At 47.9% G+C, this 17,131-nt stretch overlaps 1 protein-coding gene and 1 long non-coding RNA gene across 4 annotated transcripts in view; one reads left to right on the forward strand and one right to left on the reverse strand.

The window, feature by feature from the left end:
- Mylk (myosin light chain kinase) overlaps window positions 1-17,131 on the forward strand; it is a 246,954-nt gene that overhangs the window by 182,600 nt on the left and 47,223 nt on the right. For all 3 annotated transcript variants that reach the window (XM_050159702.1, XM_050159703.1, XM_050159700.1), the window contains exons 19-21: window positions 12,315-12,365; window positions 13,153-13,280; window positions 15,931-16,084. In XM_050159702.1, coding sequence (XP_050015659.1) covers window positions 12,315-12,365; window positions 13,153-13,280; window positions 15,931-16,084 — 333 coding nt within the window. The remainder of the gene's footprint in view (window positions 1-12,314; window positions 12,366-13,152; window positions 13,281-15,930; window positions 16,085-17,131) is intronic.
- LOC126512148 (uncharacterized) lies at window positions 1,549-12,540 on the reverse strand. Its single transcript, XR_007594919.1, has 3 exons — window positions 12,385-12,540; window positions 6,196-6,445; window positions 1,549-1,779 (listed from the first exon to the last, which is right to left on the reverse strand). It is a non-coding gene; the product is annotated as an uncharacterized lncRNA (long non-coding RNA).

Raw genomic sequence — 17,131 nt, forward strand, 5'->3', positions numbered from 1 at the left:
GGAGGGTAAGGCAGGGTCAGAGCAGACTGTGGAGGAAAACAAGCGTGAGGAGGTTGGGAGACAATGAGCAGGCTCCGCGCTGGGCACCTTGCCCTGCAGAGCAGGAGGCCGTGGAAAACCTCAACCAACTTGTCATCATCACACTCTGGGGGCCTGGGTGGCAGCTCTGGCTGCGTATTAGAGTCACCTGTAGAGCTTGGAAACCACCGTGCCCAGGCTGCCCCCAGACCAAGTCAACAGAAACTCTAGGGTGGCGGCTGGGATTCCATGTTTGTTCATGTTCCGAGATCGTCCCAGTGTGGGGCCATACTAAAAATCTGCCTTTCCGTGGGAAGCTGTCTCTGTTATCCATGGTTGGTTCAGAGCAGGAGAGGGTTTGCCTGCTGCCTCTGGGAAGGATGCAGAGTTACCCAGGTGTGCTCACACTAGTGTCTTAAGAGCGAGTCAGCCTGTGGAGGCAGCCTTAAGGTAGTGGGGCAGGGGGCGGGTAGCAGGGACTGGCAGGACGTGTTTGGACCCCATGAAAAATGCAGTCATCACAGGATTAACTCCATACACCCATGTGCAAAGGGACTTTCACCCCTCTGTGGTCCTGTGATGGTGATCTCACCCCCTGCACCCTGATGGCCACTTTCCCCTCCCTGTGCTGGCTTTCTACTCAGTCACCACCACCCTAAGCCTATTGTCTGTGCATTAGGCTATGGCTTTGGCTGCTGCCCCCCATATGCATTCCTGCCCCTTAGAAACCTGCACCCCAGAGGCCTGAGGGACACCACCAAGATTGGTCCTTGGCGCCTTCTGACAAGGTGACTGCTCCCAGGGACAGCAAGTAAAGGTGGTGTCTTTAAGGTCTGTGTCCCCAATTTTTTTTATTCTTTGAGGTATAATTTCTTTAGAAATTGCTTAAGTTATATGTGCGTGCATTCTCGTGAGCCTCTTAGGACATACAGTGTCAATGTGAAAATCCTCTTCTGTCTTCTATTTCATTCACACACTCACTTGCTTTTGTTCTGTGCACTTTGCATGTGTGTTAACACAGCAACTCCTCAGCAGGAAAGGATTATCCTCCCTGCTGAAATGGAATCAGGCGTGTAGTGTGCCATGCCCTCATCACACGCCATGTTTGCTAGGGTTTTATCCTCTTTCCCAGACGTGTTGGATTCTATGAGCGGCCCTTCTCTGGATTATACATGTGCTTTTGTCACAAGGCTGTGAAGTATCTAATCTAAGGAGGAAATCCATCTTTCCTGAGGAAAGGGGGGGGGGTGGCTTTCCTGTCAAACAGAGTATAGCCAGGCCCCTTTCTGTGCACCCTCCTGTCCCCAGGGATGGTTTATTCCTATGAGCCAGCTGTTGGTGTAGGACTGGACAGTGTTGACCACACTTGCCTGGGAGCCCCCAAGCCTTGTTGTGGCATGAGAGAGAATCCAGGCAGTCTACCCTCAGACCCCCATGACTAAAGTCACCCAAGTCACAAGCCACAAACACGGGAGGAAGTTTGGGAGGGTTTGAGGTGAGTAAAACTCAGAATCGGGTTTTGAAGGCGGCAGAGGAATGTAGTTTATGTGGTCTGAAGAAGAATGATAACATTGGCAGGGGAGGAGAGGCAGGCGGGAGCTCGGGGGAGGAACAGCGGATGCTGCAGGGAAAGCTGGGAGGACAGCCGAGTCAAACCAAACTGGTGCGCTGGTGCCGCGCTCGGGCGTCATGTCAGGAGCTCCTTCTGCGCACCAGTAGCCGAGCCTCTGCTGTCTTAGAAATGCTTTCTGCTCCCATTTCCTAGAGAAGCAAAACTGAGCCTCAGAGATGAAACTGACGTGCCTCAGGGTCTCCCAGCTGGTAAGGAACGGAACCCCAGTGGTTCGTCTTCCTGCCATGTCCCCTTTCACCTTGCTGTAGACTTGGCCTCACTTCACATTGACCGCACAAACACGAAGGCTGACAGTTCTTCCCTGTGACCCGCAGTGGCAGCGGAAGGAGGTGGGGTGGTGGCAGAGGAGTCAGGAAGGGCACTGATCCATGTTCCTGGATCCAGAGGCCTGTCAGTGTGTGTGCTGCATGCCTCACGATGGGATTTCCGAAACAGCCATTTTGATATCATTTCAAAGTTACAGAGAAAGTCCAAGAACCACCGGTGCAAAGAACTCTTGTGTTCCTTCTACACGAGAGTCACCAGTTGTCATTTTATCCCACCGTTTTGTCATTCTCTCTATATGTTTATAATTTTCATTGAGATAGATACCATTTTAAATCAGAGTTACCATACTTTCCTTTCTTATTCACTGTCTAAGAATAAAACCACAATGTGTAGTTGGAATCAGGGAAGTTGACACTTAAGCAATATTGCTATCTAGCCTGTCCACAGTCTACCCTCATTTATTTATTTATTTATTTATTTATTTATTTATTTTTGTCGTTTGGCCCAATAGTGTCTTTTCTTAGTGAAAATATAATATCAGCATCCCTGGGTTACTTTCCCTCCTCCCTCAACACAGAATTGACTCCTCTTCTTGCTTTGGAGATAAAATGGGAGATGTGCTCAGGCCCAGGGAGAAGCACCCGGTCTCTGCCTGAGCTGATTAGCCACTGAGAGACAGGAGCACCTCAATGAAGCTCCGCGTGTCCAGAAAGTTGGCTTGCTAATCACTTCCAGACATGGGGCATAGCAGGAAAACTGTGGGGTAGCAAGAAACAGAGGTCTTGGTTCTTCCCCTAGTTAAACACGTAGCTTTTCTTAAAGCCCTTCCACCCTTTAGAACATGGCTTCCTCGGTATCCAATGAACACCTCCCAAGGCTGGTCTCAAACCTTGTCTAGCTGTGACATCAGGACACTGACGCTGAGTTGTGAGGGACACAGTTCAAGAGAATCTGCCCATCTAGGATAACACAGTGATGGATGCACCCTGCAGGGAAGGTGGCCTGAAGCCTAAAGCCCAACTTTGGGGTGCTTCTACTGAAGGGGATCTCACTAGCCAGTGGAATTCTTGGGGGTTTTGTGTAGAGGAAGGCAAGCATTTTACTTGAAGGATGGATTCATGGGCCTTAAAAGATGGTTTTAGAAAATATAAGTTAAAAAGAGAGGAAGCGCAGAAGAAGCAATGTCAGCCTGGTGACAGACTTGGGTCCTAATAAGAAAGAGATAATGAGTGCCTGTTGGTTTTACAGCTTAGCATAATAGATATTTGAGTTGGGTCCACAGTATTTAATCTTCCTAACCAAGGCATGAGCTCCTCCTGCTTTAAGGGCCCCTGCCTTCACTATTCTGTGACTTAGGGACAACTCAGGGGCACTTTCCCTTTGGAGTCTGTGCCTGGCCTGGACACTCACCTCTGGAGGGTGGTGCACATGGGCTCCTGGTGACCACAGGGGACTGTTTCTGATGACAATGTTTCTCTTTGTTTTGGTCCATCTTATATGTCTCTATGGAGCCAAAAGTCAAATCGGTTTGAAAATATCTATGCATCTCAAACATTTTGTCTAGTCCTCTTGGTCTTCTCAAGGTCAAAAAACATTCTCTTTTTGGGGGGAAAATATTAAATTCTGATAGAACCCACAGGGCTGAAAGGTAATCTAGAAGAAGCTGGGATTCAGCATCAAGACTTGTCTAACACTGGAAGTGTGGGGCCCGTGGAGAACAGTTGGGATTTTTTACAGATGCTTCTGAAGGCAGGCACCAACCCTCCTTACGCCCCTTTACAGGGTGGATATTTGACTGTGATAGTACCCAACAGGTACCTGTGCACATGCATGGGTCGTTCACTGGGCTTCACTTCTAGATCCTTCAGCTTTCTCGCTACCTTCCATGAGCTGAGTAACTGGTGATCTCGGCCATCTCCAGAATCAGTTTATGAGAGCCTGACAAGCCGCACTGGCCCTGCTGGCCCGACAATGCTAGACTCCTCTTTCACAACTATCATGACATTCCATGGGGTTTGGGAATAAGAGCTTGCAGCAATAAGAGGAGTTGTGTTCCTCTGGAAGCTATGAAGGGAGGCAAGTGGGCAATTTGCCCAGAGATGTTAGTTCTGGGAAGACAACCAGTATGTCTCCACATGTCTGTGATAAAGTACTAGAAGGAGTCAGTGGGTGAGAGGACAGTCAGTGCGTTGAGCCTTTCTTAGTGGGGGTTATCGGGAGCTGGCCTGCTAGCCCCAGACTCCCTCGCCAGCCTCAGGGGTGGCTCTGCTTCTTGCCTTACCCAGTCTGTGTCACTTAAGGAGCCTTAAGCAGACAGTGAATGCTGGTTTTGGGAATTTGAAAGAATTTGATGCCTATTTATAGTTAACTACCTAAAAAGGGAAATGACCCCAGAGAGATAGAGATCCAGGGACCTGCCTGTACCCAAGGCTGTTGTTGTTAGCACCAGCTCCCTAACTGACCCTCTTCACTCTGCAAGAATCAGAAAGGAGTACTCATCTGACTTCAAACTGAGCCATCTAGAAACTTCCATGAGACTGACCCTCTCCCTTCCATGACAGAAAGAAGGTTCTCAGGGCCAGTACTATCTCAGGCCTGGGCAGAAAGACGCAAAAGGCATTACCAGAATCAGTCACACAGCACAGATTTCTTCCAGTAGTGCCTCGGTTTTCCGAGGAAGTTTCCCATTCTTTCCTTTTATTCATGATTTTATTGGGCTGTTTCATTTCTAGCCTCCAAGTCTCATCTAGAGCAGAAGGCTCAGCTCCTGGAAGTTTTGACCAAGGAGGTGACAGAGCACACACTTAATGTTGTAGAATGTGGCAGTAAGATTTGTATACCCTGGCTACATCTCGACATCCGTTCATTAGAAATTCCCAGGTTCCCAGAGATCTAATGGTCTCTGCCCTCTCATACCTACTTAACAAGCCCACGCCAGTTTTTCACTAGGACCTTCAAGGTATAGAAGGGGACCTGGGACCCTTTTGCTGTCCCCTGGGAACTTGGTGTGTACATTTTGTGAGTAGGTTTCTAAACCGGCTGGTGACCGGGATAGACCCATTAGGAGGAGCTCCTCTTGGAGGTAGCATGCCAGAGCTGAGAGCTGCTTGCAGAATGTGTAGAAGTCAGCCAAAGGTGTCAGCATGTATGGGGAGCCATGGCACGATGCTAGTGCGCAGAAACTGAAAGACGCTGAGTGTGACGTGCAGAGGTGTATCACCTAAAGACCAGCACACAGCTGACCAGTAGCAGCTGGAAACCTGGAAAGTCTCTAGGTGGCCACAATGCACACTGAGACTTGAGAATAAGGAAGGGTATTCCCAAGAAAGAGTCGTGTGAAAGAAAGCCGGAGATGAAACCAGAGCTAGTCTCAAGGACCTTGTAACACCAGATGAGCTTGGTCCTGAAGGGTCACGGGTAGCCTTATATTTAACTTCAGATTTATATTTGAGAAAAGTTGTTTTGGTCCCAGTATGACAGATGTCTTAGGACAAGGACTAGGAGACAAAAGGCCCTGGGGTGGTACTGAGGTGAGAATAGGGCAGTGATGGTGAATGTCGTGGGGGGAAAAAGACCAACCATCTGTTTGGGTGATAGAATTGATAAGCACTTGTGACTGGCCATGGGAAAGGAGAGGCTCTTGCAAGATGTGGGACAAGAAGCAATCTTGGGAAAAGGTCCTGGGCTTGATTTGGGGTAGGGCGATGGGGTCTAGGAGGTTAGACACAGAGGAGTAGGCTCAGAAGAAAGGCCTGGCTCCAGGGAAGATGTGGGCAGGAGAGAGTGAGGGTACCAGTGAGAAAAATACCCTGAATGAAGACATGAGTGTTGAGGGGCCAGGCCTGGCCAGGAAGGATGTGGATGTGGGCTGGTTGTCCAAGGAGGTGCCCCCACTCCCTCTCAGAGACAGCAGGCAGAGGGCATCTGTCCCCTCCCTACCCCGTGGCCCATTGCCATCATGGGATTTGCAAAGATGGTAGGTTTCCATGTTGTTGTTGGATGTTCTTTTCTCACAGTGACTGATGTAGAAAAATTGGGGAATCGGAGATTGGGTGAGAGCCAAAGGGCCCCAAGGCTAACAAGATAATAAGAAGGGTAAGTCTAGGGAAGTGGAAACTCATTAGTGACCAGTTTATCTCTACTGAGAATTTGGGTATCTGCACCCACAACTGGAAACCTGAGCTGAGGATGACATGGAACTCCCACGAGGATGCCGGCTGAGTGGACCAACAGGGTCAGCTACTGCTTCGTTACTTTCCCTTTGCTCTCCCAAATACCTGACAAAGGCGGCTTCAAGGAGGAAGGGTGATGGGACTCAGTCATCACGACGCAGTGTAGTGGGAAGAGCAGCTCTAGCCGGGCCAGGAGGAGCGTGAGGCAGCTGGTCACATTGCATCTGAGGCAGAAAGTGGAGGACTGAATGCTGGCGCTCAGCTCCCTTCCTTTGGACTCGGCCAGTGCCCCACTCCTTGCATAATCTTATCCACATTCAGGCTGAGTCTCGCTTGGCTCTTTAGTTGAACCTGTCTGGAAACATACAGACCTACTCAGAGGTGTCTTCCAGGTGATTCTAATCGAGACTAATTATCACATCCCAAATAACTGGAGGCACTAAATTTGTCCCAGAGGGCAGAGCAGTCCTTTGGGATCTGCTTGTTTGGAAAGGAGGGGCTAAGTGAGGGAAGGGACCAGCAAAGAACATGTACTGTGTACTGGATTTTTCTATTTCGAAAAAAATTATACTTCTCAAACTTTTTTTGTAGATTGTTGGTACATCCATTCACTTACCTGTTTGTCTATTGTGTGTGCATGTGCCATGACTCTATTGTGGAGCTTAGAGAACCACTTAGGATTGTTGGTTTTCTCCTAAGGTGTTGGTCCTGAGGTTCAAACTTGGGCCATTGGGCTTAGCAGCAAGCACCTTTCCCAGCCGAGACAACTTGCTAGCCTGTCCCCACACTACTTTTCAAATAGGAAACTGAAGAGCTGACAGGTTATATAACATGGGTAATCCCCTCAGCTTAGCTAGTGATGGGACAGTAGTTGAACCCAAGTGCAGCGCTAGAGCCTTAGCCCCAGTGCACAGGAACAGAAAAACATTCCCAGGGCTTGCCTTGGAAGGTGGGGCAGGTGTGCTGAAGTCAAAAAGTAGCCAGATGTGTGATGGTCAGCAGCCAGATGTGTGATGGTCAGCAGCCAGATGTGTGATGGTCAGTGGCTCTATTTCTAGCTGAGGCACATACGACTTCATGCACTTGGGAAGCCACCAGATGTACATGCGATTCCAGCTCGCTCTTCATGAGATGGAAACACGGGAAGGTGCTCTGTGTGCATTTTCTCAGAGTAGAACACCTGTGAGACGCTTCCCCCAAGAAGCCGCATTTTATAATCCTGTGACTCAGCTCTGAGTGCACAGAACACCGCGAATGGATTCCTGCAGATGGCCATATAAAATATGTATAGCATACAGAACATTGTTGACATTTGAAGTTGTTTTTATTGGTAGAACCAAAAGCAGCTTTCAAATGCTAACAAATTCAAACCGCAGTAACCACAGATTTAATAGAACAAATTTCAAATGTGGCCTTCAATCCTACTTAACCCTAACACTCAAAGATCTGTTATTTGGGGTTAGCTTCTAGCCACATAGGGTTTGCAGAGCCAATAAGATAAGGGAGGACTCTGTAGTCTCAGGTTTCATGCTGTCCACCTCTTTGTGTACCCCCAGTTCACACCCCTCCTTCTCATCCAACACCATCCTCTCAGTGGGAGGTCACTGACAGCTAGCTACAGTGATCAGCTAGGACTTCCATAACAAGATGGTGGATGGAGTGGCTGAAACACAGGCCAGAAAGCCAAGATCAAGGTCTCTCTCCTTTGGTTTGCAGATGGCTGTCTTCTCCCTCCTCATCTAGTTCCTTTTGTGTGTGCAGGTCTGCTTAGTTGGGTCTCTCTCTCTCTCCCTTCTTCCTTCCCTGGCCCCTATCGACCTACTCGCTCTTCCTCTCCCTCCCCCTTTCCTTTTCCTCCTTTCTTCCTCCTCCCTTTTTTGTGAGGTCACCAGTCAGATTGGATTAAGGCCCACCCTACTGACCTATATTAATGTAGTCACCTCTTCAAATGCCCTGTGTGTGAGGCAGCCTCATTTTGAAGTCCTGGGGGTAATATTTTCAGCACATGGATGGAAGAGGACACCATGCAGCCCTAACAACAGTCCTCAGCTCCTTCGGACAAGCAGCTTGTTCTTTCCTGAGGAGATCAGCTCTGCTCCTTCCCTTGGCCTCTCTCCTCCAGTCCTGGAGTGCCTCAGCTAGTCACCACCTCCCACAATTGCCTTCCCTGTGTGGTTGTCTGTAGCATCTTCAGGCTTTCCTGCCTTCTCCTGAGTCCTAGAAGTCAGCCTCCACCACAGCAGGAACATTTCTTGGCTGTTTTTCTTTGTCCATTCAGCACTAGAATTGCTCCTGACTAGAATTTCTGTGGGCATCTACCCTTTGTTTTCCTTGGAGATGTCCTCTGGAGTGACGTGTGACCCTCTAGCCTCCAGCATCATCCATGACTTTGCTCTGGTTACATCTGGATCTCCTTCCTAACATCTCTCCTCCATCGTTGCTCACAGAGGCATTCTTTCTAGTCCTCCCATGGTCCCCTATGTCACCCAGCTGTCGATAACTTCTAGTGAATCACCTGGCGTCACCCAGCTGTCGATAACTTCTACTGAATCACCTGGCATAAACCCTGGCCTTCTCACCTTTCTCTCCCCTCTGCTCACAGCTTAACTCTGAAACTCTCACCTTCCAGACTCAGCCAGTGTTTCTCTGGGACTCCCACCCTGGCTTTTAGAAGCTTACATACAGATCAATATTTTCATCCATCAAGTCCCCGTGACCAAGCCAAATTACTCATCGATCACTCTCCCATCCCATTTTCCTCTGATACAATTGTCACCGTGTTTCTCAGAAAGAAATCTCGAAGTACCTTTGCACCTCCACTTTGTATAGTTCCCCTAAATTAATCCTTTTAGTGCTTTCTCTGTCTCCCAGTCATCTTTTCTGTGTGGTCCTTCCCAGTGCCTTTCAAGAGGTGGCAGTGTCCTAACTGGATATCCTTGTCCTTTGAGGGCGCGCAGACCCAGCATGACAGCTGTGTGTGAGAAGGTTCTCTGATCCCTGAGGCTAAAGACCCAGATCTCGGGCATACAAGACTAATGCTGTCCGTCAGAACTCTCCATAGCAATGGACATGGACTGTGCCTGCACTGTGCGACAGCCACTGATCATCTTTGGGTTAATAAGTACTGAAAATAAAACTAGCTCAATGGGGGAACTAAATACTTAATTTTTCTTAATTTAAATTGACATCCTAGCTTCATTTAAACTTCCTGTGATAACAGCCATCTCCTCTAGCCAACCTTCACCCAAACCACCCTGCTTGAGACTTCATCATCTGTTGCTACCATGGGCTCCTCCGATTCTCTAGGTTCATCTTCTTAGGCCGTGGGTCCACCCTTCCCCAGTGATGAGCTTGTGGCCATGTTCTCAATACAACATTTTCTCTTTTGCTGCATTTGAACAACTCTTTGTTTATTTTTAGAAAAAATTTAAAACTTATTTTTATTTTATGTGTATGAGTGTTTGTCTACATGTATGTATATGTATCACATGTATGCCTTGTACATTTGAAGCCGGAAGAAGGCATCAGATTCCCTGAAACTGGAGTTACAGATTGTTGTGAACCACTATGTGGGTGCTAGATACTGAGCTGTAGGGACTCTGTAAGAGTATCAAGTGCTCTTAATGACTAACCCATCTCTCCAGCCCTTATATTGTGTTTTTTACGCTTTCTATTTAACTCTTAGTCTGAAATAATTCCAGCCTTATAGAAAAATGCAAGATTTAATATGAACAATTCTTTTATATCCTCCAGATTCCTCATATATTGACATTTTACTGTTTGCTCTTTCTATATTCTTCCTTCTGTGGGTGTAGGAGGTGGCTTCTGGTTGACCCAAGGGCCTTGACTACACTAGGCAAGTGCTCTCCCCACTGGGCTGTATCCCCCAGCCTTTCCCTCTTTCTCTGTATCTCTCTACCTCTATATGCACATGCAGATATAGACTTACATAATTTTGTTTTTGAGCAGCTTGAAAGAAAATTATACCCATAAAATCTTAAATTTTAAATAGTTTAGTGTTGGTTTTCCCCTAAAATCAAATGTGCTCTATAAACTACATTAGTAATGATTAAAATAGAAAAACATCAATAGAACGCTATCGTCTAATTTACTGACAATATTCAAACCCTCTCAGCTGTCCTAGAAGTCTTCCTTTTGGAAGAAAAGGCATAAAAGCCTTTCTTGTAGATCACATTACCTCATGTTTAGGACCTTAAAGCTACGTACTAAGTTCTTACATCTGTTTGGTTTTCTCCCCAGCACCTAGGCTCAAAGTGTATACTGAGCGGCACACAGTAGGCCTGCAGTAAGATAGGGGTCTGGCTGAGTGGCACACAGTAGGACTACAGTAAGATAGGGATCATCCGTGGCAGCCAGCCAAAGGGGAAACAGACCTTTCCCTAGACTTAGCCGCTGGGCCACAGTTGCCAGCCTGTGATCTTAAGGTTTTTCTGTCAGGACCCCTACTTCCTGTTGTCCTTTCAGGGTCACCAGTTGTGTGGCAGCACTGTCTCCTCTGTGGAAATACTCAAGGTTAACCAGACCACCTGTGATCATAGAGCAGTCCCACAGCCATGCCTGGTCCCAGTGCTGTCCCTCTGTTTTGTAGTAGCCAAGTAACTCAATGGTCACCATCCATTCATTTAATAAGAAGTTGTTAAGTACCTACTGTGTGTCAGGTACATTGGATATGTAACAGTGAACAACAGAAACGCTCTGCCTCAAAATCTTGTACTTCATGTGGGAAAGGAAAGACAGACAATAAAACAAGTGAAGATATACTTTGTCGTATGCTAAGTACTGGGGAGGATAATAAATTAGACTGTAAGTAGTGCTGCAGACTCCCCTTCCCCCACGTGTGTGTGTGTGTGTGTGTGTGTGTGTGTGTGTGTGTGGTTTCTGTGGTACTGGAATGAAAACCAGGGCCTTGTGCTTGTCAGGCAAGCATTCAATCACTGAGCTAAGTCTCTAGCCCAAGGGCCGGGATTCCTGGAGGACCCTGGTGTCAGATCTCCTTGTGTGAAGGGTATTCCCTGCATAGCTTCTGTAGCACAGAGTTGTGTGCACCCTGAATGATCTGAGCAGTCATTGAGTGACCACCCTTGTCAAGCTAGCTCTCCCGGTGCTGTTTATCAACCCTTCCCCTAACACCTCTGGCAGCCACTGACCTGTTCTCCATTCTTAGAGTTTTACCTTCCCAATAAGTAGGATTATACAGTAAGGAGCCTTTGAATCTGGCTTATCTTAGCTGAGGAAAAAAATCATTTGTCAACAATTGAAGAAAAGGGGCTCATGAATTCATGAGAGAAAGGGAAGGGTTGGGGGAAGAGAAAGGGGGGGAATGATGTAATTATATCTTTACTTTTAAAAATGACCTGGAAGAGAGATGAATCAAGCCATGAGAAATGATGCAGGTGTTTCTGCCTGTGTATCATAATTTTATTTAGTCAGAGAAGTAGATTTGCTGTGCGGCATTTCTGTATGAGTTATTTTTCTTGTTGAGTTGGAGAAAGTAGAGTAGGAAGGGAAGATAGTAAGATATATTTATTCACTGATTTGTGAGGGTTGGGGCTTGCAAGGGTGTCGAGCATCCCAGGCTGGCTGGGAGCTCACCATGCTGCACAGGCTGGCTTTGAACTCATGATAATGCTCTTAACTCAGCCTCCCAAGGGCGGAGATCACAGTGTCCATTCATTCATTGATCCATCCAACTAACATTTGGTTTGGGGATTTTTGTTGTTTTGTTATGTTGTGCTGTGCTGTGTTTTGTTTTTTAAGAAACATCTATCAGTCACAGTCTGTGACTCAAAGGAAGCCGGAGACCCTTGGATCCATACCAAGGCTAATTTTAGTTGGTTTATCTGACATAATTTCCTTTCTGCATTTCCTGAAAGTTGGGGTGAACAAGTAGTTAGTGAGTTATATGTTATCATCTTTAACTAGGACTCTGAGGGGCATTAGAGTTTTGAGAGCTTCTGTCCCACTGGTTCTAGCCCCACCCCACACCCACCCCTCCCCCCAAGACACTTGAAAACTAATAGTCATTGTATCATAACACTGTCTGTATCAGGGCAAGGAGTTCCCTGAGAAGACAAAGTAGAATGAGGGCTTTCTATAAATGAGGGGCCAGCAGGCAAGAAAGCATCCTCCTGTGACCTAGGAGCTTTCTTGGGAAAACAGAACTGACCTCTTAACTTCCTAACTTGTACATGTCTTTGTTTCAGGTGACGCAACTGTCAAAAAGAAACCCGCCCCCAAGACACCTACAAAAGCAGGTAATAGCCACAGTCCTACCTGAGGACAAGGGAGTCTTTTGCCATAGGACCTTCTCTTCCGCCTTCTAACTGACCATGTGGGTGGTGGTCAGGAGACCCTTCCCTTGTTCAAACTTCACGTGTTGAGCTGCCTCCTCCTTCTCTAGGGAACCTATGCCTAGCTGGTACCTCCCCCATATCCTCTCCTACTTCCTTCCCCTGCCTCCATCTGTGTCTGCCTTATCACAGGCTGCGGGTGGCTTTCCTGTCCCTTCTGCTAAGTTGGACCTTAGTCCTCCAGTCTACCCTGCATGGAGGTGGCCCACATCATACTGTTTTTAGGCCCTGCTCCATGTAATCCTCGTTTGTTGGCCCTGGGAAGACGTTTGAAGGCACAAAGCACACTGAGCCTACCAGCCAGAGTGACTGAAAAGTTAGACACAAGTTACTACTAAATTAAGAGATGAGCTGGGACAGAGATTCAGACCATGGCGCCGGGGGGGGGGGGGGGGGGGGGGGGGGGGGGGGGGGGGGGGGGGGGGCAGGCACAAATGTCACCACAACCAATCCGTGAAGAACTTTGTTGCGTAAATTGTGTGGGTCACTTCTGGCTTCTGGGGATTCTAAAGAGAACAAAGCTAGCAAGGTCCCAGCACTCAGATCTTTGGGAACAGGGGTCGGTACCTCCATGCTTATCTCGAACATTCCAGAAGAGAAGAGAGGCACTAGTAGACCAACATGGCCAGCGGTACCAGTGAGATCAGCATGTCTAAGGCCCCTTCCTCACTTTGTACTTGTTATCTACTAGCTATGCCCCCTCAAATCATCCAGTTCCCTGAGGACCAGAAGGTTCGCGCAGGAGAGCCCGTGGAGCTGTTTGGGAAAGTGACTGGTACCCAGCCCATCACCTGCACGTGGATGAAGTTCCGAAAGCAGGTCAGTCATGGAAGCAGGGTGTCCTCAGGATGGCTTAAAGCCCCTGGACCAGAAAATCGAGAAATGCCATGCTGGAGGGAATGCGTTGCTCTTCTTCACTTTGGAAATGGAAGAGAGCATGGGGCATGATGGTGCATACCTGGAATCCCAGCCCTTGGAAGGCTGAGGCAAGAGAACTGTATGATCAAGGACAGCCGAGCCAGAATCCTGTCCAAATAACTCACAGAGGCCCAGGATACAGCTTAATGGTAGAACGCTTGCCTAGCATCACAAAACCTAGTTACTGAAAAAAGAAAAACGTTATTTAAAAAGAAAGAAATGGGAGAGAACCTATCTACCAAACCCGAGTTCTTACTAATCTTTTCTTCTATGTCTGTCAGTGAACCCGGTTTTTTTTGTTTGTTTGTTTGTTTGTTTTTTGTTTTTCGAGACAGGGTTTCTCTGTGGTTTTGGAGCCTGTCCTGGAACTAGCTCTCTTATAGACCAGGCTGGTCTCGAACTCACAGAGATCCACCTACCTCTGACTCCCAAGTGCTGGGATTAAAGGCGTGTGCTACCACCGCCCGGCTTCCCTGTTTTCTATAAGCAGTTTGTTTAATGAAATTACTCCTGCCCTCATCTGAGTCCATCTGCCTAGACTTCTTTCTGGAGGCAGGAAGAAGTCCTCTCAGACACCATCGCTTCTGTGATTCTATGCCAGTCTCCTGATTCCCATCTTAACCAGCTTCCACTTACCACCTGCCAAAAGATCAAAGTGGGTCGTGGTATTTGGGGATCTAAATTGTATGTTAAATAGAATTTTGAGCCTGGTGGTGGTGGTGCTTTTAATCCTCAGGAGACGGAGGCAGGTGGATCTCTGAGTTCAAGGCCAGCCTGTTCTACAAAGCAAGTTCTGGGACTACACAGAAAAACCCTGCCTTGGAAAACCAAAAATAATTAATTAATTAATTTAAACAATTGGTTGAATGACCTAGAAGTATAGCTACGAATAATAATGCTCCCTATGAACACATTTGAATTTCCAAATACCCAGCATGTAGAGAAACGTAAGGGCCCAGCTCTTCACTGTTTGTGCTGGTAATGGCACTCATGTGTGTGGTTGGCAGACACCCCAGAGTAATGTTGGTCTGCATTAGGAACCTACAGGAGGTATGAGGATTCTTTATAAGCCTCTTCGCTGTTTCCATACCATAAAAACTGTCATAGCCAAGAGATGAGCCACCGGTGTCTGGGAGGAAAGCAGAGCTGGTTTCAAGGGAGGTGGAGAAGAATGTAGCCCTGCCCCTCCTAGACTGATGGACAAAGTAGACTCTCATCCCTTTTCAGAGCCGATTAATCAAATTCAGAACAAAACTTTCTGCAACTGTGAAACCTTTTGGCATCTGTGCTATCCAGTGCAATTGCCAATGGCCCTGTATGCTGAGTGCATGAAATGTGGCTAACACAATTGAGGAATGCCTTAGTCCCTGTTCCATTGCTGTGAAGAAGCTCCATGACCAAGGCAACTTACAGAAGGAGGACTTGCAGTCTCAGAGGGCTGGTCTAGAAGCATCCTAGTTGGGGAGCACGGCTGCAGGCAGGCACGCGTGGCACTGCAGCTGGAGCTGAAAGCTTGCATCCTTATCTGTAGATGCAGACAGAAGTGAGAGCGAGACTGGGCCTGGCATGGGCTTTTGAAACCTCGAAGCCCACCCCCAGTGACACAGCTCCTCCAACAAGGCCGTACATTTTAAACTTTACTCCACGAACCTGGAACCAAACACTCAAATATATGAGCATGTGGGGACCACTTCCATTCAGACCACCATGAGAAGCTGCAATTTTTTTCAGTACTTAGGTCTGAATTTAGGTTCGGGTCTCAGGTATGCTAGGCAAGCACTCTCCCACCTACCTGTACATCCAGTCTTCTTTTTACTTTTTGAGGAAGGTCTTACTAAGTTGTCCAGGCTGACCTTAAACTGGTGATCCATCTGACTCCTGAGCAGTTGAGATTACAATTCCGTGCTACTGTCTGGATAAATTTTTAACTTTAATTAGTTAAAAAGAATCACTGTATACAATTCAATGATGTTAGTCAATACACAAGAGTGTATAAGTCCTAGCGTTACCTAGTTCCTCACCCTAGAAACCAGTATCATGGGCTCTCCCTCTAGTCTCTGCCATTACTAGTCTCCTTTTTTTATCCTTATGGATTTGCCTGTTCTGGACGTTTCTGATAGATGGAATCATGCAATCTCTCACAGCATCTTTTGTCTCTGCGTGTTTGGGGTTTTTTGAGAGGATGTTCTTGTTTTCGGGGCTCATTCGTGCTGTAACATGATTTGGCACCCTTTTATTCTATTTCTTTTCTGTTGAGAGAGAGAGAGAGAGAGAGAGAGAGAGAGAGAGAGGTTTCAGCTGTCACCCTGTCATCCTCAGGCAAGCCAACCACCTCCCTTGAGACAAGGCATCTTATTGGCCTGGAAGGTCACTAGTTATGCTAGACTGACTGGTCAGCAAGTGCCAGGCATCCTCCTGTCTCCACTTCCCCAGCAGTGGCATTACAGTATTACCACAATAGACAAAAGGGACCAACCCCTGCTCCCTCCCCCATGTCCTTGAGAAGAGAGAGTGGAGGAGCCCCCCTTTTCACTCCTGCCTCTACCTGCAGATCCAGGAGAGCGAGCACATCAAGGTGGAGAACAGCGAGAGCGGCAGCAAGCTCACCATCCTGGCAGCGCGCCAGGAGCACTGTGGCTGCTACACATTGGTGGTGGAGAGCAAGCTGGGCACCAGGCAGGCCCAAGTCAACCTCACAGTCGTGGGTAAGTCTGGGAAACACTCAGCAAGGAGGCAGAGGAGAGGAAGCAAAAGGCATGAACCAAGTATCCAAATGTTGAAGACTTGTGTGTGTGTGTGTGGGGGGGATATCTGATTCAAACCACCGTATGGTATCTGCAAATCGCCGCCCAGGATGGATGCCGCCCCCATAGGACATGGGAGCATGAAGATTGTATCACCTGTACACTCCAAGCTGTAGTCTGGTGCCCCCAGGCTAGCTGAGGTATCAGTGCCCCAAAGAACGCTGTCCTTGCCCAGAAGGCCAGTGCTGTTTCTTGAGACATGGTCTCCGTCCTCCCAACACACAGAGCCCTTTGCCTCTGGTTTCACTGAGAACTGTGAGGCGTGAGGCAGGACTCTTCCGAACGTGGTGGCCTCCAGCTATGTCATGCACTAGTGCTTCCCTTTGCCTTTGTGGGGTCTCTTTTCTTTGATCCAGTTCCCGGGCTCCTGGGGCTCCAGCATCCTCACTTCACCCAACTTTTCATTCTCTGCTTGTTCCTCACAGCAGTGAGAAAAGTTGCCATATCTTTTTTTTTTTTTTTTTTTTTTTCCGAGACAGGGTTTCTCCGTAGCTTTTGGTTCCTGTCCTGGAACTAGCTCTTGTAGACCAGGTTGGCCTCGAACTCACAGAGATCCACCTGCCTCTGCCTCCCGAGTGCTGGGATTAAAGGCGTGTGCCACCACCGCCCAGCTTGAGAAGTTGCCATATCTTAGCCAAATACACAGGCATTACCCTCCTGCAGTGATTTGCCTTCCTGCAGGGCTCTGCTTTCTGTAACATCATCCCTGGGCACATCCTGTGCTCCGTCAGCCCCATCTGGCACTCTGTGGCTACCTGCCCCTTGCTTCCATGCCCCTTGGTGTGCAGAGACTGCTCCTCTGGCATGACGGTGACTCTTAATCCCACTACTTTCCCTTCCTAATCTGTGACCCCCCCCCACTAAACTGAACCCATATTTAGACTGAGACTCAAGTTTGCATGTTCCCTTTCCCAGTCACTGTTCCTGGGCCCCAGTCTGTCTTCTGAC

Source organism: Alexandromys fortis, unplaced genomic scaffold (assembly GCF_014885135.2).
Source record: "Alexandromys fortis isolate MF-2015 unplaced genomic scaffold, M_Fortis_MF-2015_v1.1 scaffold_119, whole genome shotgun sequence".
Lineage (NCBI taxonomy): Eukaryota > Metazoa > Chordata > Mammalia > Rodentia > Cricetidae > Alexandromys > Alexandromys fortis.